This window comes from Neoarius graeffei, chromosome 16 (genome assembly GCF_027579695.1).
Source record: "Neoarius graeffei isolate fNeoGra1 chromosome 16, fNeoGra1.pri, whole genome shotgun sequence".
Lineage (NCBI taxonomy): Eukaryota > Metazoa > Chordata > Actinopteri > Siluriformes > Ariidae > Neoarius > Neoarius graeffei.
The window spans coordinates 53342393-53364542 of NC_083584.1; the positions used below are offsets into that span (position 1 = coordinate 53342393).

The 22150-nt window shown below is 41.8% G+C and overlaps 1 protein-coding gene across 3 annotated transcripts; it reads right to left on the minus strand.

Annotated features, from left to right (window-relative positions):
- Positions 1–6334: 6334 nt before the first annotated feature.
- On the minus strand, positions 6335–17422 carry elavl3 (ELAV like neuron-specific RNA binding protein 3). 3 transcript variants are annotated; one of them, XM_060942146.1, is made up of 7 exons: positions 17414–17422; positions 11951–12167; positions 11392–11495; positions 8263–8416; positions 7817–8042; positions 7413–7451; positions 6335–6662 (listed from the first exon to the last, which is right to left on the minus strand). In XM_060942146.1, the coding sequence occupies exons 1-7, from the start codon at positions 17420–17422 to the stop codon at positions 6335–6337; spliced, it is 1077 nt and encodes a 358-aa protein (XP_060798129.1). The 3 variants fall into 3 exon arrangements, with proteins under 3 accessions (XP_060798129.1, XP_060798128.1, XP_060798130.1); XM_060942145.1 differs by having other exon boundaries at positions 6335–6683; XM_060942147.1 differs by lacking the exon at positions 7413–7451.
- Positions 17423–22150: the final 4728 nt, after the last annotated feature.

Here is a 22150-nt window from a genome sequence, read left to right on the forward strand (position 1 = left end):
ACAGAACACAGGCAGTAAAGGCATAACATCTAGAACACAGCATGTATGTTTACACGTTCAGTTAGTTTAATATAGCAGTGCATTCTTTGCCTATGGAGAACTTTTCCAAATTGTAATTCTAAAGCTGTTTTTTTTTTAAACTCTATTTGTTCCCTTTGTAGAAAGAAAGGAAAATGAAACAAAACAAAAAAAACAAACCAAAACAAAACGGTGTATTCACATTTGGCAAAATTAAAGTTCTTTTAAACTTGCAAATATGAAATAAACCATAAATATACACAAAAACATACTTTCATACGAGGCAATAATAATCATAATAATGAGAATAAATAGTTTTTAAGTTAACAATAAGTTAAAACTACAAGCTTAAAGTCGCCCAAATAATACAAGTTCGTTGGCGCTATATTGAAATTTTTTTTTCTGTTTAAATTATGTTGCAACAAAAGCTACCACAGACTTTTACGAACACAACTGAGCACAGTTTGATTAAAATAAAAACTCTAACTAATTCTAAAACCTGCATACACTGTAGGAACAGCAACTAATTTTAAATAATGGAAAAATAGAATAAATTGTACCCAATAAGCAACCAAAAGAAATATTCAACCCATGTATGTTCTCTATGGCAACGTCAACGACACAAATACGCTAAGTTAACATGTGATCCTGATATGTCAAAGAAATCAATAAATTACAGGAAAAACGATATTCTGAAATCGACATGGGCTAAAACTGATGAAGTATTCGACAGTATTCTTTTCACGGTGTTTGAGAATTGCTCTTTTACATACCACATCGGGCTGTTTGCTTTACCATGCAATGTCAGAGCACTACTTCAGGGGCTCAGGAAGGGATAATGAACATCATCAGAGATCAAAGCTCTGTGTTCGTTTGATTCCTTTAATGAATCTGTTAACACTTGTTTTTTTTTCCCCCCTGTTGTTTATCGCATTTGATCCTTTCGCTATTCTGCAAACCACTTCAATGTGATGTTTAATTTCTTTTTTAAAAAATATATATATCTTTTGTTCTCAGTCAATATAAAAACGAAGCACATTGCACTTACTGTTCCATAGGAAAATTTTTTTGTCTTTTTAAATGATTTCTTGTATTTTGTTGCTCAAGCGGTGCAGTATGTGTGATTCTGCCATTGTCTCTGGCTCTCTACTGTAGTTTTGGGAAGAGGGTCTCTGGATTCTGTGTGTGTATGTGTGTGTGTTTCGAGTGTAAGAGCTAATCGGCTCTTTCTCTGCGACAGAACCTTCTCCAGCTACTCCCCCCCCCCCCCCCCCCCCGGAGCATTCCAAAAATTGCCCTGGGTTGCCCCTCGTCGCCCCGGCACTACATGTGGAAGGTAGTCAAAAACTTTATAAGGCAGGTTACTAAGGCTTGAGATATTATTTCAAAGTAATCATGCCTTTTGATCGGCACATCACCAATTAATAAAGCGGGCAAAATCGTCCAGGATGTGTTTGCGTGATAGTTTCTTGGATGTGAGAAGCGTCTGTATGGTGCTGAGGAAAAAAAAAATGTAATTGAATAACATGAATTATTCTATTCACATTCACTGGATATGCGCAACCATGCGCTCTGATTGGCTACTACTAGGCTATCAGCTCATATACCGTGAGTAGAGAAAAACAAAATGGCAGAACGTGTTGCTGAGCCAACCGAGGACAAAATAAAAACTCGTAAACAAAACCCCAAAAATACAAAAAAAGCAACAACATATGGAATGAAAGTATTTGATGGTAAGGACTTAGCTTTTTTTTGCTTTTTTTTTTTTTAAATTTTCAAGAATTATTACGGCATTTTTCACAAATTGCTACTGTCATTTCGCCGGTTTGTTTACATTCGAAGCGGAAATGATTTTGTCGGACGTTTTGTACAAAGTTTTTATTTATTAAATTTGCAAAAAATGAAAATGCTCTGTTTCTGAAAATCCAGTGAATGTGGATAGAATAAAACAGTTATTCCACTCAGTCTCGTTGTACATGGATTATAGCCGACTCAGCGCTACACGCCTCGTCAGCTATCAGCTCATGTACGACTCGATTTTGTGGAATAACTGTTAAATATGATATGGGGGAGATTTCAGAGAGAGAGAGAGACGTGGATCTCAGTGATGAAATGATGCATGGATATACAGTACGATGATATGATCAGTGAATGATACGATCAGTGACTCCTCAGTGTTTATATAAAGCGCAAAATGAGCCGTGACGGTTACAGCTTTAGGAGATCAAGACATAACGTTTAAATCTGATATGTTTCAAAGCAGGTCAGGTCATATGGATGGAGAAAGACCAACTCTAACGAGCCGCATTCAGTAGTTAGCTGATGACTAGGCCCTCCAGACCTGGAGTCGGACAAAATCATTACGAGGATGAAAAATATTGAATATGTGCTGATGATGTACTGGAGGATATAATTAGCCAGTTGTAAGCTATTGTGTAGTCTGTATCATTCCAATTAACTGTGCAGCAGTAATGGATCCCGAATTTAAACATGTTCTTTGGTGCATTGAGCATGGTAAATATGGGTGATAGATTATCTTTGAAAAAAAAATGGATGAGTCGCTTGGATAGAAAAGTGCCAGTATCAGTTTGCAAATATTGAGCCTTTGTGGAACAGATTGCAGCGAGTTAATAGTGTTCCTCGTTACACTACAGGGTTTCACTGCACCGCCGCTGAAGCAACTTCAGAGAAAATGTGGGTGGTAAAAGAGAGCACCTGGACTTGCTTGAAGATTCTTGAAGACGTTTCACCTCTCATCCGAAAGGCTTCTTCAGTTCTATCTGACCACAGCTGTGTTCACACTTCTACCAGTACGAAAGTGGTATAACTGTATCGATACAAAGTATACCGGTACAGTTTAGTGCATCTGTCCACACTAGCGAGAAATGTTTGCGGTTTTCTTTCACGGTAGTTGAAATGCGTGTGCGCGAAATGTTTCCGTGGTTAACGAGTAACTTCCTTCCGAGAATATATGGCGGATGAAACAACGTGTGTGCGCTTTTTGTTGTCAATGTACAGTCTGTATTTCTGGTGGTCATTTATTCAGTCGAATCGTATAAAACGTGCGAGGCAGTTGAGAAAGAAACAAAGAAAACGAATCTCCGTTCTTCACTATTTTATTCAGCGAAGACATCGATTGAGGTGTGTGACTTTACGCATGCGCATTATATTTGTATCGATACAGAGCCGCTTCATCTGTCCACACTACGCGAAGCGCTACAGTACCGATACTGTACCGGTACGAAACCCATACATTTGTGGGTTTCGTACCGATACAGTTATACCGCTACAGTACCGGAATAGTTGCTAGTGTGGATAGGTGTTGCGGTACGAAAGTAGTTTCGTATCGGTACAAAATCCCTAGTGTGGACAGGGTTTAATAGGGAGTATCAGGTATTTATCCTCTCATGGATGAAAAGCAATCCTAAGGTGTCGCTGAGTCATCCTATTTGGTGTGGGTCACTGGGGGATGGGTGTGAACGGCCTAGAGAGTCGTTGGGGTGATCAATGGGTTGTTGGTTCTCTCTGTCCTCCTGTGAGTCACTGAAAACAGCTGGGTTTTGGTGTGCATTCAGTTGTCTGGGAAGTGTGCCAAGGACTGCATTGTAGGTGGCTGATAAATGATGTCTTAGACCTCTGTTCAGTGATGGCCGTTGAGAGGATAAATACCTGATACTCCCAATTAGTCAGACAGAATTGAAGAAGCCTTTCGGATGAGAGGCGAAACGTCTTCAGGAATCTTCAAACAAGTCCAGGTGCTCTCTCTTACCACCCACAGTTTACTATGACCTGGATGACTGAGAATCTTCACAGACTTCAGAGAAAATGCAACTTCTTTTAATCCTAATGCGTACATTTATCCATCTTGTTATTCATTTTTAGCATAATGCGAGCTTGCTTGCTTGCTTGATTTTTTTTGTTTTATTTTTTTTTCATTATGTAATGGTTTCACTGCACATACTGTATGTTTATAAGTCCCCAACACTTCAGTCCCCTCCCATACACCGCAGAGAGTCAGGTGCTCTCTCCCCTAAAAGCTGAAAAGTCGGAAAAATAAAAGCCATGCGGTGTGTCCCAAAGGTTTCCACGCTTTAAGAATCTGTAAAAATGTTGCACAAGGTCTTGTTTTTTTTTCTGTAGATATAAAAATATATTAATCTCTAATGTAATCCATATTTTCAAAGAGATCATTGTCCTCTTTGGCTAACACAGCGTTATCAAGAAAAAGCAAAATGTCATTCGGTTTAAATGCACGTTTTTAAACCCTTCTCTTTCATATTAAATTCTCATTTTTACAGCGACGTCTCTCTCCCTGGAACAGTTTTGTTTTGATGGGCTTTCGATTTTCTGTTAGCAATCTGGGCATCATCATTCAGTGCACCTCTTTTTAAAGGGGATTAATAAATATTCAGTGGAGGTGAATGAAGGGATCAGGTGATTTTTGCTGATTTTGCAGGTGGCCTCGCCTTTTTAAAATGGCCATTTACATTGAAATGTCCTAGCTTGTGTTGGAGGAAGAGATGGTCTATATGATGGTCGTGAAGACCTGTTAGGAGCACAAAGCTTACCAGTTTAAGAGATAAGAAGGAGTGGTTGGGTTTTTTGTTTTGAGAAAGAGAAAGCATAGCAGCTACTCTCTGTAATTCTCATAAAGTCACATTTTAGATGTCAGCTTTTTAAAATGTCCTTTATCCAAAGCGAAGCTGACACAGCCTCTTGGCACACCCTTCACAGGAAATCAGATTTTGGTTCTGATGTTAAAGTTTTGGAGTTTGCTCGTCAAGCTTGATTCTAGTGCAACGTGATGATGTTATTCTAGTCGTACCCTTTGCCTTTTTCGAAAAGAATTACTCACACGTCATCACCACGTAAACACTGCCAGACTGCTCCCAGTGACAGCTGTTCAAAACTATAAAAACCAGAGTGGAAAAATACCGGGACGTTTTAGGTTACTTTATGAGCTTGGCTGTTTTTTGTTATGGTGAAGTGTGTGTTTTTGTTTGTATCTGTGATTGGGTTTATGATGCCTTGTTGTGTCTGTTGTGAAGTGACCATGATGACCTAATATTCCTCAGCCTTGTGGGTGCGTGCTGTTATGCACATTATTCAACTGGCTGTTGGATTGGACCTTTAATGGGGTCGGTACAGCGTCCTAAAGCTAGAATGCAACCGTAGGTGAAGCCAGGAAACCGTAATAAAAGTTCTAGAAAATGCTTACATACTTGGCTATTATAACCACCTTAAATATTGAATATATAGTTATATAATAATATATATGAGAGAACACTGTTTTTATTCTTTTTTTTCCTCTTAAATCTAAAAAAATCCACTGATTCAAAATGCCCAAGTGTAAAAAAGTGACTACATACTCTCCATAAATACAGGAGAGTTACTGGGGCAAGAATTTGAGTAAGTTATACAGGACCAGTCAAAACTGTAGACACGCCTTCTAATTCACCGTTTTTTCTTTATTTTTATTAAGTAAAAGACACTTCTTCATGTCTTAAAGTAATAACGGATGTTGTTTCTCTTTACTTAGTTGAGCGGTTCTTGACATATTATGGATTACTACAGTTGTGGTGTCGAATACGGCTATTTAATAGGGTATTTTTTTATTATTTACTATTTACTGTGGAAAGCGTCATCGAGGGAAACGCTGGATACTCTGAGGAATCTAAAATACGAAACATATTGTTTTTTAACACTTTTTTTTTTTGTTGTTGTTTACCACATAATCTGAAATAACCAGATGTTATTTCATAGTTTTGATGCCTTCGGTATTGTTCGACTATATAGAAAAACCCATGAATGAGTAGGAGTGTACAAACTTTTGACTGGTACTGTGTGTGTATTTTATATATATTTTATTTTTATATATATATATATATATATATATATATATATATATATATATACGTAGATATAAATCAATTTTGTTCAGTGTTGCTTCAAATTTGCCTGAATTAAACCAAAGCACTTAGCACACATTCTGCGTCACATTCGTTAAAACTGTGTCCCTTAAAAAACACCCCCCCCCCCCCCCCCCCCCAAAAAAAAAAAAGTACCCACCTCTACTAATTCAATCCAGGCAAATGTAGGGAAGGATTTGCATGTCATGTAAAGAGAAACCAAAAAAACTTGTGTGTTTGTCATTTTTGGAGACTCTGGCTAAGTGTGTGTGTGTGTGTGTGTGATAAATGTGTGTCAAAGAGAGACTCAGTCCAGGCCCATGTGGAGTGAATGTGCGGGGAAGCTTAGTGCCCCCTCCCCCTGTGGGTTAAAAGGGGTGGTAACGGCCAGGCCACACCTCTCTTCCTTAAGCCTTGTGCTGCTTGCTGGTCTTGAAAGAGACCTGCAGCACACGGTCACCAAGGCGGTAGCCATTAAGGCTGGCAATGGCCATAGCCGCCTCATCGTAGTTGGTCATGGTGACGAAGCCAAAGCCTTTGCATTTGTTGGTCGTGAAGTCACGGATGACCTTGACATTGGTGACGGCACCAAACGGCCCAAACAGCTGCCACAGAACACTCTCATCAGCTTCAGGAGAAAGGTTGTAGACAAAGATGCACCAGCCAGCGCCAGTGGGGCCCGTCAAGTTTACGCCCGCCAACGTGGTCATGCTGTCGATGGTGATGGGGGAGAACCTGGGGAGGAGAGACGGACAGCTACCATGGGTGTCATTCTGAAGTTCCATGCCACATGCAATTCACTACTTTCATACACATGCTCTTTTGTGCTCTTTTGATATCTATGCCTTCAGGGCTCGACAGCCGATCCTCATCTCCACTACCAGCTAGGAACGTTAAGAAAAAAAAAAAAGATCACTGCTTTGCTCTCTAAAACATGTTAGCCCACATTCTCTGAGTATTTTAGTCATATTCCCTGGTGACCAAAGCCTCTGTAGAAACAGGACACAGGAATTACAATGTTCAACAGAAATCTCACGATACTGAGCAAAACACAGAAACCTAGAGAGGGATGAAAGCAAACAAGAAACAAATCAACAAAACTGGAGCCAACAGAAGAGACGCAAACGGAATCTGGTATGTCCATGCTGGTGGAAAAAATGGACATTAAAGCAACTGAAACTGAAAAGAAATTAAATGTTAGTTCAATAAAAAATATAGATATACTGTATATACAAATCAGTTCAATCGAGTAATCAACCAAAAGAACAAAACGAGTCAACAAAGCCATTCCAGAATGTCCTGCTGTGCCATAATGGAGATTTTCACTTGGCCCTTATTATTTATTAATTAGTCTTATGGAGTGTAATTTTTGCATTGCAAATCACCTAATTCAAGCTTAATTCAGCAGGGGGCATTCCGGCCACTTTGTTTGAGGCTGTTGTAGGCATGGATGCTTTTGAAAAAGACACCTCTTTTAGAAATTACCTCTTGACTCCGTAGGTGGCGTTTAGTAAATTGTCGAGTCTGCAATGCAAGAGGAAGAGTGAAGTAGGTGGAGACATTAGTGGCAGGATGTGACAAACCAGAGAACAGGGTTTTCATTTAACATGCAGCCTGTGCAGCCACTAGAGGGGGCACTACATGGTTCTTGACTTGTCGCCACGCAAGCCTCGTTCACTGATGCAGGACTTCCAGGGCCCCCAGGCGACAAACTGAACGCACTGCATGTTACATGTTGGATAAAGGTCTGTTAGAATTTTGTCGTTGATATAAATAGCTTCGTTGGTCAAGTTGGGTCTTTATTTCCCTCTAATGGCATTGCAGAACTGCATTTTAAAGAAAATGCCAGCACAGAGGAGCATAGAGAGGAAATAAGTAGTAATCAGTACCTGAAGCGCTGAGTCTGGTGGTGCAGGGGCCCTGTATAACGGCGGGCGGCGGTCTGGTAGAGCTGGGTGAGCAGTGCTTGGCCTGTCTTCTGGCTTGGGTTGTTGGCAAACTTGACAGTGATTGGCTCAGCAGCACCCAGGGGCTTCTGGCCATTTAGGCCCTTGATGGCCTCCTCGGCCTCGTTTCTCTTGTCAAAGCGTATGAAACCCACTCCTCTTGATATGCCTGTGCCGGATGTAGACAGCAATATTAGCATCAGGTGCAGTATATGAGTTCTTTACATGAGAAGGAAAACAAATTCAAACCCTTCTGACCATAATCTCATGTATACAATTCTAATTGATCGCCTCTAGGTGTATTTTATTATTAACCATGTTGACACATTATTAGAAGAAGAAAACCTACAGCTAGGTTTTGCAATAATATAGTAAAGCTAAGGCTGTACCTGTGACCTGGTCCACCAGGATGCGGGAGGTGATGATACGGCCGTACTGTGAGAACAGCTGCTCCATGTCCTTTTGGCTCATGGTCTTGGGCAGTCCACTCACGTAGAGGTTAGCGTCACGGATCGAGGCTGAACTGGGTCTGGCGTAGGACACCTAAAACACGACACATTAAGTAATACTCGCTGAAAACATACTCAAGTTGTGTTAGCAGCATGGACTACAATTCAAGGATGAGCGAATACGAGTCCCCCTGCAGGTGTGATTACTGTCTGTACACAAAGTCGGTACGTATGTGTTCCCTCCTGGGATCAAAAGGGTTCCAGCTGTCCACTTCCTTTCTTTCTCATCCTTTCTTTCTTCAAATCCAATGCTCTGAACAGCAAACACGCTCTAGTACCCTTATTAAGCACTTCAGCAGGATGCTTTCTAAATTCAGTCCCTCTGGTCTCTTTATATTTATTCTTGTACTTACAGAAATATAAAGTTCACTTTATATCCCTTGAATTAGGCTCTCGCTACTGAAGGAGATGATGATTTTCACAAAATGTTAAGCAGTTATTGCCATGTAAAGAATAAATACTTTTTTTTTTTGCTGTAGTTGCAATGAGGAGAGATTAGCTCATAAAACATACAGTGACAAGTTAAAGGGGGGAAAAAAACCCAGTGCTATGGGGTATTTCTCAGCATGGTTTGGTGGGTTGGTTCCACTTGCCCCTTTGTGTGAAGGGTCACTGTAAATCAATACAAATTTATTCCGACTGATGTCAAAATGGTGTCAAGCATATGCCATGGCCTTCGTTATATATCTCATCATTATATCGCAGCCCACATACAGGAGATTTTGAATTAATGTTTTCAACAGTGCTCTTCACAACCACCAAAAATAAAAAAAAGGTTGAGGAAATAGGCGGCACGGTGGTGTAGTGGTTAGCGCTGTCGCCTCACAGCAAGAAGGTCCGGGTTCGAGCCCCGTGGCCGGCGAGGGCCTTTCTGTGTGGAGTTTGCATGTTCTCCCCGTGTCGGCGTGGGTTTCCTCCGGGTGCTCCGGTTTCCCCCACAGTCCAAAGACATGCAGGTTAGGTTAACTGGTGACTCTAAATTGACCGTAGATGTGAGTGTGAATGGTTGTCTGTGTCTATGTGTCAGCCCTGTGATGACCTGGCGACTTGTCCAGGGTGTACCCCGCCTTTCGCCCGTAGTCAGCTGGGATAGGCTCCAGCTTGCCTGCGACCCTGTAGAACAGGATAAAGTGGCTAGAGATAATGAGATGAGATGAGGTTGAGGAAATATCTTCTAGTCCTATTCCAGAAACTTGTAAGACTCTTTCCTAAGGCTCACTGACGCTGTTCTTGTGGCTCAGCTGAACTTTTCCCTTTCATTTCCTGTATTTATTTATGAATTTGGGGCTGACTGAGAATGACTGTGATTGATGGTTGCATAGTGAATGTGTGTGTGTGTTTTTGTGTGATAGAGAAATTGCCCCCTCCCTCTTCTCCCTCCCTTCTTTGTCTTCTCCCTCAAGGGAAAATTGCTCCTCTGGCAACCAACAAACCAAGTAAACAGCTTACAATATGTCCAGCATCCCTGGAAGCTCACACGCTCAGCTCCTGTTCCAGCAACCTCCTCCATAAATCGAACATTTCCACATGCAGTGGTGTGTACTGTACAGCGTGAGCCTGCGTGTGTGTGTGCGCATTACGATATTATATTCACAAGCTGATATTTGGAGTATTGCTAGACATACTATCCTCTTTTCATTGTCCTTATATTGCTTTTTATTTCCTTATATTCTTTACGTTCCCACATGTGTACTGTAGAACACTAAGGCTAATTGCTAGCTGGGTCTGAATGGCGTAGGCTCCATGTCTGCATCATCTGTGCATGTATACATGTTGGGGGTGAGTATGACTAAGCAGCTGTATTGTTGGGGTCCGGGGTGTTATTGTGCAGCGAGTGGGTGAGTGTATGGTGGAGATTGGGCTGCCGGCTGGAAGGGCGGGGCAGAGTGTTTTATTAGAAGACTGGATTCTGCCCTATAATTAACCCTCTCCCTATCTCTCCCACACTACAGATGGTGCCTGCAGCCCATATGGCCTCTAATCCTGTCATTGGCATGCTGCTCACAATGCTGCTCGCCTCCTCTAGCCTTTGCTCCTGCACCTCCTTTTTCCCATCCTCCTTTCCCTCCTCCCAAGTCCTCTCATCTCTCTAACAATGCCTTTTTGACTTGGAAAATATGACATTTTCTCAATTTAAGGATTTAGATGCAGAATGCACATGAATGATGAAAGCTTGCTAACACTGTTGAGAAGGCCATCAGGGGGGAGCATTGGGTATTTTAAGTATTTTTAAGTATGTTTAAAATTAAATTAAAAAAAAAATATATATATATATATATATATATATATATATATATATATATATATATATATATATATATTTGAAATTAATATGCAATTTTGACCATCCTCCTGAAGAAGGCTGTTAGAATGACGTGGTTATATACAGTATATCATGACGTAGTATTTGTAAGTGATTGGAATGAATAGAAATATATGCACGATGTAATTTTTTTTAAACTGAATTATTTGCGATGTGACAGGAAACGAAATGGAAACGTGTCAGTTTTCTTTAAGCTCATTTTCCTTGGTTGGTCCTTTGACACAATCTTTGATCGGCTGTGTTCAGGTGGAGTTAAACCAGACTGAATTGTTTAATCTTTCTTTCTTCTCAACCCCTCCTTCCCTGAGTCGAACCCCTTCTCCTATCCCCTGCTGAATTTGGAGACAAAGAAAGCCCTAATTAGCCAAGATTGGAGGCAGATGGGGCTTCCTGCACTGATTCAGCACCCCCACCCCCAAGTGCCATGCACTGCACCTCCCTAATTACATTTCCATCACAATCACCTTTGCACACAGCCCCCTTGCTTTCTGACCTCGGCTTTTGCCTCACCGTCTTTCTTTTCTCCTGCTCCCTTTGTGCCTGCTGTTGCCTTCCCTGCCCTCTGTCCCACCCTCTCTCCTCCCTTCCCTCTCTCCCGTCTGTCACTTCCTCACTTTCACTTCTTTCTTCCTGCGCCCTGCCTGTCAGCAGGATGATGCAGGAGCGTGGGGTCAAGGTGCTCTTACCTTGATTGTTTTCGTCTGCAGTTTGAGACCGTTGAGCGTGTTGATGGCCTTGTCGGCGTCATTAGGGTCAACGTAGTTTACAAAGCCGTAGCCCAAGCTCTGACCTGTAACAACAGAAAACAGTGAGTAGTAACACAAGTAGTAAAGCCTGATGTCAAAAAAAGTGTTGCATGCCCCTTAAACCATTCGATAGCGTAGAAAAGGAGGCTCATTTTTGTAACTCTCAGAAGAAATGCTACTTTAAGAACTCTGAGGAAGTTTAAAACTTGTAGCTTTCTAAAGATATTCCTCTTGTGGAGCTTCCTTTCTTTAATGGAAAACGCTGAATTTTTAGGATTCTCCATAAGACCAGAAGGACAAGCTGAAGAACCCGTTATGGTTCTAGATTGCACTAGATTTCCCTAAGAATGTGGAAGCACATTAAATACAGTGTTTTTATAAAAACATTTAAAACTATGTGTTGTCCTTGATTAAATCCTTTTTTCCCCCTTTGCAATCCTTGCAGTCACATGTAGCGGGACTCAGACTGATAATATAATATGTGTAAGACATGCATCACCTGTGATTTTGTCTCTGACCAGCTTGCAGGACTCTATCTCTCCGATGCTGCCAAACAGGCTCTTGAACTCCTCCTGGGTCATATTCTGAGGCAGGTAATTGACGATCAGGTTGGTCTTGCTGTCGTCTGTGGCACCGTTGGTGCTGATGACCGGGCCGTTAGGCATGCTGGTTCCGCTCGGACCGTTGGACACCTGAGTTTCCATGGTGCTGATTATCTGTGGAGCGAAATCAGAGAGGTCAGATGCTGTAGTGTGTGTGTGTGAACTTAAGAACAATATTCAACTTCTTCATCTCATCGATACATTTATACATGTATTTTTTATCTCTCTGTTCTGTCCTCTTTCCTTTCTCCCAGTCTCTCTATCTGCTCCTGGGTCTGTAGACATCGTAGTGATGTTTGACCTGTCGGTCTGCTGTTTCTCCAGACCTTAGTCATCAGGCATCTGAACAATGACGTGTAAGTTAAAGTGACATCCTGCACTGTAGACACTTGACCTGGTAACATATGAAGATAAATTTGAAGGAGTACTGTGCGCAGTGGAAGTGTGCCATTATAGTGTGTGCGCGTGCATCTACGCATGTCTACTGTGGTTTGTCTGTTGCTCTGGACTACAGCATGTTGCTTAATTTAGCCTATGGGGAATTTTCAGAGAACAGATGTAGCCTTTGCTGGTCAGTCGTAATGCTTTTTATTTACTCTTTCTATTACTTTGGTACTGATGGGAAACTTATATAATTTTTTTAGGTTGTTTTCTTGGCTTTTATATTAATGTCATGATTTTTTAAAATTCTTCTATACTGGAGCAACATCATGAACTGTGTGATGTTTCTTGAGAGAATATCATTTTGATGCGATGAAACTGGAAGCGCTCACACACTTCGTTACTGACACACCTTTCATCTTTAGTCAAAGAATCATAATGAGCTACACTATTGCTTTTGCTAATCATTAACCCCTTTTAGACAGCATGTCTTCAGTAAAAAGTGTCGATCAGAATGATTGAACTGAGCTGGAATCAGACTGTTTGAGACCACCGGCGCTCAGCCTGCATGGTGTCTTTGTCCCCTGTAGGTGTGGTCTGAGCCCTTGTTTTTCCCTTTCCATTTTCCTCTAATCCATCTCTCACACTCTCCCCATGGAATCATTTCTTCTCAACTTGAGTCTTACCTCTTCTCAGGTTGCCCAGGTAACAGCTGCTTGACAACAGTTGCTATCGACGGGCTTCATGACTTTTAGCAGTGTGTTTATGTGCCTGAAGGTATAGTTTAATTTGTGTTTATACGCAATGTGTTTGGCATAGGAAAGGGCTGCAAATGAGCATTGGTTATGTTTGTTTAAAATCACATTTCATTATGGATAAATGAAGTCTCTGACAAAACGTCCATCTCGGGCATCTTAACCCTGACGAGGTAAACACTTCAGCGAGGCAGATGCGAGTGGGTTATTAAAGCCCGAAAATAAAACTCCGAAAACATGGAAGTAGGCAAAACTGCTGGCTCAACATGATAAAGAATCTTGCTGACCTCTAAATATCACCTTTTCCTGTCTAAAGTTTTAGGTCTTAAAATATTTCACACTAGTAGACACTAACAAAACTCCTACAAGCACAAAGCTACAGGATTGGAACGAATTTGGACTAGACTGAAATAAAACTTCCCTTGGCAGGCGCCAGTCCCTGGCAACAAACGTAAAATGCTGCGTAATGTGCAGGCAGCTCTTTCTACCCTTAGGCCCCTGCGATTGCCAAAACAAACCAGAGGAAGAAAAAGAAGATCTTTTCATCCATAAATGTTTGATTCACATAGACAAGCCTACTGCAGGTTCCCCCATGCTGATGCTTTAGTACCAAGCACTGACACTGCATTCCTCAGGAACCTGCATTCCTCCGGTCTTACCTGAAGGGATACTAATCTTGTACTAGCCAAACACTTTACACACAACATCAACTGGCTTCAGCTCTCTTCCCCAGCTTGCACTTTTCTATTTCTAGGAAAGAGAAAGACCACATCGACCCAGCCTTTCATGGAAACATGGCCCGCCTGCTAGGTAACCACCTGGCACCTTCTCTGCTAATTCATCTGGTAAATAAAGACATAATAATATCCTTGTAGAAATATAAATTATATGACACCTGATATTATTATTATTATTACTAATTGAGGACACGCTTGTAATTTAGTAGGTTAATAGAAAACATGGGAATTGTCTAATATTTAGATATGACTGGAACTCATGTGGTGGTTGTTTGAATTGCAACAATTTGGGGAGATTTAAGTAAAAATTAAAGTGATGCTTTCTTTCCGAAATGTTGGATGAAGTAAACCAAGATTTGATTGGAAATTAAAAAAGACACACAAAAAAAAGCGGTCACGTGAGGTTACAAGTGAAAAATGTGCAGCTGAAGCACTCTAATGTCATTTCTGTCTTATTGTGCTTACAGGAAGCCATTTTCTGAAAACAGCTGTGTTTCCTAACTACAGTGCTGCGAGACGGACAGTTTTGCTGACCGAACAGATTTAGATTTGGCTGTTGTTTTTAGTTATTAATTAGACTGAAAATATGGTTTTATAAAAAGCACTACTCTTTACTTATTTAGCTCTGTACTGAAAGAACTGGCGAGGGTGAAATATTTCTTTCCACGTTTTTTTTTTTTAAATCTTGATTTCAAAGATTTCTGTGACTGAGAAAGTGAAAGCTTAGCCTGCTATAATAACAGGCCATCTGAGTAAGTCCGATTATAGGATTACTGTAAACAAAAGGCATGAGCCACATTCTCACTGCAGTGTAGAGGAGCACAGTGGCAGCTGGAGAGCTACAGGACACCAAGTGATACCATGCTTCATCATCATCATCATCATCATCAACAACAACAACAAACACCATGCTTTTCCATTTCATTTGACCGAATAAACAAATGCTCGTATACTCATGTTCTGTTTCAACAACAGCACCATCACGCATTAGGCTGGGTTGATATAACTCTATTACAAGAATGTCAGCATGGCGCCTATATGCCTGTACGCTTGCCTTTTTGCAGCCAAGTGGACACCTCATGCAATTTTCTGCAATATGAAAAAACCTAAAGCAGACTTGTGAGGAAGAAGGAGAGGCGGTGGAGAGGACGTTGTGTAGTGGGTTATGATTGGGTCCTGTCTCTATCCAGAGTGCTGAAACAGAGTCAGCCCGAGGCTCTGAGGCTCTGCATGCTCAAAGCCGAGTCAAAAAGATCAGCTTTAATAAAAAAAAAATAAATAAATAATAATAATAATAATAAAAGATCTTCCTGTGCTGATTAATTTGGTCCGTCTACCGGAATCACTTAAATCGTTATCCCTTCTGCTCTTTGATTGAACGAGGATCTGTGCGCTCTTTAGGCATTCATAAAAAGCGAGCCCCTTTTGCGCTGAATAAACGTATTGACACGCGCAAACAAAAGAGCCACCCGTTCCTCCTCGCGCGTGCAGGCCGCGGCAGCACTATGAATATTAATGTAAACACTAGCGCTTTGTGCTGCGGGCCTCTCTGGGAACAATGAGCACCACAACTTTACCGTTTTTATAATTTTTTTTTTTCCAGCACAACAGCCTCGAGCTCAGTCTTATCAATATTATTAACAAGAAGAATCTCATGCATGGGGAAAAAAAAAAAAACAGATGACATGGTTTTAAGATTATCAGGCCTCTCAATCTCATCAAGGCTCATGGAAATGATGTGTTTTGTGTGTCGCTTCTGGATCCGTTTTCCTCACATTCTAACAATATAAAGCTTTACACTGAGCTTCTGTCCTGTCAGTGTGTTGTGCTGTGTTTCACTTACTATGTCCTTGTCCTTGAATTGGGTAAGAGAAGGTTATCTGACTCCACGCTTTTTATTTGCTTAGCACTGCAGTACAGAGAGCTTCCTGAGGACTGTAGAGCTCTGATTTCACCATAAACACCTTTATTCTCATTCCTCTGGACACAAGAAACCACTCAGTGACGGGAGTTCAACGGCTGATTATTGAAATTGTTTAAACCGGGTATAAACAATAAATGTATTTCTATAAATATACGAGCGTTCTTTGTTTGAGGTTAGGTCTTAAAGTCAGTATATTGACCCTGATCAACAGGGTAGGCTAGAGCTACTAACCTGTACTGTCACTGGGGTGGCAGAGGCCCATCCTCTTAACATAGACACCTCCATAAACAGGCTGTCCAGAAACCAGGTCATGTGTCATTATCTTTCAGTCAGGCATAAACGACAATGTCATTCAATGAAATTATTACAGTTTCTCATCTGTGAGGGAGGCCTGGAGTGAAAGGCTAATTATTGATGTCAAAATGATAAATTAGTTTTATTTTAGCAAAGCAAAACAAAGCCCCAATGTCTTTGTTTCTCTCTTAAATACAGACACGTTGTGACGCTGCTATGGGTGAAGCTGGAATGCTGGATAAGATCACACTGAACATGCATCAGATCATATATATATATATATATGAGATCAGATCATGTATCTGCTCAGTCAGGACTGAAATTTGTGTGGTTCTGCCAGCGCGTGCCGTCGTCTTCAGGAGAAGAAGCCACGCCCAAAATGCTCGCACTCAGGGCCTGTCTGTATAGCACACATTTCTCATTCAGATCAGCCACAGTGGCAACAAAAACCCCTAATGCTTTAGAATGCTGCAGCCGTTCCTTTTCGTCTCGTGGTCCTGGATATTGCACTCGCATCGCAACCAAAAACCCTTTCGGAATTTCTAAACATTTGATTCAATCTGAACGGACGGATGCATAAAACCCCTCCTTTCCTCTGAATGACTCGACCCTTTTCTTTGCATCTCTCTCTCTCTCTTACACACACAATGTCTTGACGAATGCACACAATTTCTGTTTCGTCTCAGAAATGTCCTCGTCTTGCTCAGAGAAATGCAGTACCATGTGGCCTCGCAGCCTCCCAACGCCCTTCTGCCTTTTCAGCACATCTCTCACTGCTCCTGCGGAATGGCCACTGAACTGAGTCTTCTATAGGATCGGATGTCATTCGAGTGGAAAAAGGCGTAGACATGAAGGAATTTTAAGCATTAATGAGCTGGCACTAAGCTGTAGCAAAAAAATAAATAACAGGATGTAATGCTCCTTGGAAAACGTCGAGAGATCGAGTTGTAGCGTTGCGCATCCATGGATCACGTTTCTAAAAGCCATCACTGCTCATTAATCTTGTTTACACAATCCGCTTTAAGGGAATGTCACAGAGCAAATGCCATGATTTCCTCAATATTATAGTAACATGCAAAGCTGTCGACAAATAAGATTAATCCAAGTGCAATGCTAATTTAAAACAATAACCCTGATAATATTCTCCATTTTGAAGTCTTGATTTTAAAGGCTTGATGCTGGAGGAGTGAGGATGCTAAAATTCATTTTTGTATTGTTAAGATGGCTGGTCTAAAAGAAAGACAAATATATATGTATATATATACGTACAGTAACCATTCTTGTACAAAGATGATAGTGATCTAGCTCCTTCGATGTGCAGGTCTTCTTCGGGCGTTCTGGAGGGTTTACTCTGGTCTTTTTAACGTATGGCTCGAAGAAACACGTCGATTTCCGAAACGAAAAGAAAAAAAAGAAAAAGGAAAAAAAGAAGCTTGTCTTCAGGGATTCTCAGCCCGTGTGATTGTAGGTGTCCTCAAGCAGAGTGAAAATGAGGAGAAAGGGATTTTCTTCAGGATGATGATGAGGATGAGAGAGATGTCTCCCTGTGCGGCGTGGGCGATGGTTCAGAAAAAAAAAAAAAGAGAGAAGCAGTGATCCCCAGTTGGGTGTGTCCAGAGGAGGGTGTTCTGGTTCTGTTGTCGTGTGTGTGTGTGTATGTGTGTGTGTGTGTTAGTGTGTATGTGTATTTCCCAGCTCTTCACAGTCTCCTTCTGTGCCTCTGCTGCAATGTTCTTCTTTTATGTGTCCTTCTGCCAGTCAGAGGCGACTGCTGATTGGCTAATTGGGTAGGGAGGGCGCTACACGGCAGCCATTGCAATGCGTCGCTCCTCTATTATCCCCTTCAGGAGAGATCACCAGGAGCCCCCCTCCACCTCCCACCCCTTCATCTCTTCACTCCTTCTCTCTGCCCTCCCTTTTCTTCCTGCTCCCCCTCCTACTCCACACACATGCAGAGATGGGTGAATAGAGCTCCACCTGCACCATCAGAACAGATGGGTGCAGAAAAGGCAGGAGCCATGTCTTTTTCTCTCATTCCTCTTCCTCCTTCTCGTCTTCCATTTCATTTTTGTGTTCACTCATCACACCTTCAAATCCATAAACCTCACCTCATTTGGGTTTGGGGCTTTGGATTTGTCATTTTTCATGGCACAGTTCTAACGATTCATAAATGGCTGACCAAAAAAAAAAAGGAGTTTATATATTCAGATGGCTGAATAAGGCCGTGACTTCGCTGCATATTCCTCAGCTGCTAAGAAGAGAGTAACAGCATGATGGTGTTTAATGGTGTGAAATGTGGTTTGATTTTGTGCGACGTGGATTGGTAGAGGAATGAGAGCACACTTCTATTTTCATGTGTTTCAGATGAAAAGTATCTCTGTGCTAGAAAATTGCTGCACATATACAGGACATCACTGACTAACAGGTTATTTTAAACTGTATATATACCATATCTCGTAATCCAGATGACGTGACGTGATGATGTCATGTGAAAAGAATAAAAGAGGTTGATTACATGTGACTCGTCACTTACGGTTGGGTTTCTTCTCCGAGAGCTTGTTGGTTTCAGTTTCAGCGAGGCCTTTAGAAATTAGCACATCCTTTAGTCCTGGCTGGTTTTTTTTTTTTACAGATAAATTATATTTGCAGTAAAACTTTGAATTACAGTGAACCTGAAGAGGTAGCACAACAATGAGGCCTTCATTAAAACAATGATTCATCTGTATACCCCAAGTCATGTTTGTGTTTTTATACTATTGAATTTATTTCACATTTTAAATGATGGTAAGGTAATCTCACTACTAGTAGTAGCTTTAAAACAATTTTGTAACTGAAGCACTTTGCAGTCAGTGATGGATTTAGGTGTAGGAGACATGGGCAGCGGGCGGCATGGTGGTGTAGTGGTTAGCGCTGTCGCCTCACAGCAAGAAGGTCCGGGTTCGAGCCCTGTGGCCGGCGAGGGCCTTTCTGTGCGGAGTTTGCATGTTCTCCCCGTGTCCGCGTGGGTTTCCTCCGGGTGCTCCGGTTTCCCCCACAGTCCAAAGACATGCAGGTTAGGTTAACTGGTGACTCTAAATTGACCGTAGGTGTGAATGTGAGTGTGAATGGTTGCCTGTGTCTATGTGCCAGCCCTGTGATGACCTGGCGACTTGTCCAGGGTGTACCCCGCTTTTCGCCCGTAGTCAGCTGGAATAGGCTCCAGCTTGCCTGCGACCCTGTAGAACAGGATAAAGCGGCTACAGATAATGGGATGAGATGAGACATGGGCAGCACCCAGGACGCCATCTTTCCAGGGCAACACGGGGCACCTGCACACACACAAAAAAAAATCAGAATGATGACATTTATGTGACCAGTTTTCTGTTGCTCATTTTAAAGTCATATCAATGATATCATGTCACTATGTAGCGCGATTATAAATAACTCACTTCTATAACTGTGTCCTATATAGTCACGAAGTATAACTGTGTAAGCAGGAAATTCATTATAGTTTAAATACGAAGTCTATTTTGTTAAAGTTAGAAACTGTTCATTGATGGAAACTTGAGTGCAAAACTGTTCATGATAACTGCAGTCCTAAAGTTAGCAAGTCAACTGTAGTCCTCAGCCATAAACGCATTACTGTAAGTCTCCAGATCGTCTTCCTCAGATGACTTTCGACTGTCCATATGGGGCCGTCCTCCTCAGGAGCAATGTGATGAGATTTCAGCCAGAAGTAGGACATCAGGATGGATCAGACAGGTCAAAGGAGCAGAAAACCACTGGTGTCTCAGGATCAACATGTAACTCAACAGAAAAGGACAGACAGAGGGACGAGACGGTGAGAGAGAGAGAGAGAACACACATTGTTAGGTATGCCCAATGTCACCTAATGTGTAAGAACAGTATACATTTTGCGCTGAGTGCAAGCAGGGACTCTGGCAAGACTAACTATGACAGCATGACTGAAAGGTAGAGCCAGAAAGTAACAGTCATGAGAGAGACCTGGGACATAAAGCAGCAGCCACTACACCATCAACAAACCCGAGTGAACGAGTGAGAGTGGGGGGTACAGCATCCATATATCCCAGTTTACCAGAAAACTCTATGACTGAGGACTCTCCAGATCTACTCCTTTCTCATCTCATCTCATTATCTCTAGCCACTTTATCCTGTTCTACAGGGTCGCAGGCAAGCTGGAGCCTATCCCAGCTGACTACGGGCGAAAGGCGGGGTACACCCTGGACAAGTCGCCAGGTCATCACAGGGCTGACACATAGACACAGACAACCATTCACACTCACATTCACACCTACGGTCAATTTAGAGTCACCAGTTAACCTAACCTGCATGTCTTTGGACTGTGGGGGAAACCGGAGCACCCGGAGGAAACCCACATGGACACGGGGAGAACATGCAAACTCCACACAGAAAGGCCCTCGCCGGCCATGGGGCTCGAACCCAGGACCTTCTTGCTGTGAGGCGACAGCGCTAACCACTACACCACCGTGCCGCCCCATAGTTGTCAATATAATGATTATTTATTTGTGACTTGTGTTGTTTCAGATGTCTGAATAAAAATGATAGTTAGTGCAGAATGGTGCTTTTTTGGCTAGAGGTAGAGTTGGGGTGGATAGACACAACTTTTTTTAGAGGAGGGCTGAAGTGTGTGTGTGTGTGTGTGTGTGTGTGTGTTGGGGGGCAAAGTACCATACAAGCTAGAACCACCAATGTTCACAGTTAAACTCTTTCATGCAAAAATCATAAATATAATAAAAATCAATCCTATCAAAAGGAAAACAAGTCTCTGTGTAAACAAAATGTCCAAATTTCTTTTCCAAATCCACTTCCAATCTCAGTCTTTACCATTTGTTACAGGATTCAATATCCGATCTGTTTCCTATGATACCCAATCATGATTCTGGGTATCGTATCAGTGCCATTTCTAATATTATAAGGTTGTATGTGGATAAAGAGATATTTCACTTTTTAAAATATGATTTTGTTCCTAAACATTTTAACTTGAAAAATTTTACCTTGTTAAACATTTACTAATATTAAAATATATTAGAATATAAACATAAATGGTGGCAGTGGTGTAGTGGTTAGCACTGTCGCCTCACAGCACAAAGGTTCTGGGTTTGAACCTCACGGCCGATGGGGGCCTTTCTGTGTGGAGTTTGCATGTTCTCCCCGTGTCTGCATGGGTTTCCTCTGGGTGCTCCGGTTTCCTCCCACAGTTCAAAGACATTTAGTTTAGGTAAAATACCCAGCCACTGGAGTTGTACAAGCCAGTGCATACTTAATGCCGGTCCTAAGCCCAGATAGACTGGGGAGGGTTGTGTCAGGTAGGGCATTCGGTGTAAAACCTAAGCCAAATCAAATATTCAGAACACATCTGCTGTGGCGACCCCTAACGGGAGCAGCCAGAAGAAGGAAAAGATTAGAACATAAACATGACAAAAATCTGGTCTTCAGTCCTACGTGAAATTTTAGTTTGCTTTTATTGACACTTTTACCCAAGGTTGAGCAGATCATGGCCTGGCTCAACAACTCACCTTGGCACTTGCCAGATTTTCAGTAGTGAGATTTGAACTCATAACCTTCCACTAAGGAGTCCAAATCCCTAACTGCTGAGTCACCACTACACTACAGTTTATTAACCCTGGTAGCTAGTGTCAGGAATATTTAATGCTAATGCTATCTGATGCTATTTGAAGTGCCCACTACAATAAAGACTTTTTCATGCGCCAGAATGTTTATACAAACCATCTTTAAAAATATATATTTCACCAAAAACCCTGCAGGAGAGGGCGGCATGGTGGTGTAGTGGTTAGCGCTGTTGCCTCACAGCAAGAAGGTCCTGGGTTTGAGCCCAGCAGCCGGCGAGGGCCTTTCTGTGCGGAGTTTGCATGTTCTCCCCGTGTCTGCGTGGGTTTCCTCCGGGTGCTCCGGTTTCCCCCACAGTCCAAAGACATGCAGGTTAGATTAACTGGTGACTCTAAATTGACCGTAGGTGTGAATGTG

What these genes read in the sequence shown, in the direction of transcription:
- elavl3 (XM_060942145.1), bottom strand. An exon ending in CCTGGTGGACCAGGTCACAG is followed by an intron (nt 8,043 to 8,262) that starts GTACAGCCTTAG and finishes CATCCGGCACAG; the next exon opens with GCATATCAAGAGGAGTGGGT. An exon ending in CACCAGACTCAGCGCTTCAG is followed by an intron (nt 7,452 to 7,816) that starts GTACTGATTACT and finishes CTTGCATTGCAG; the next exon opens with ACTCGACAATTTACTAAACG.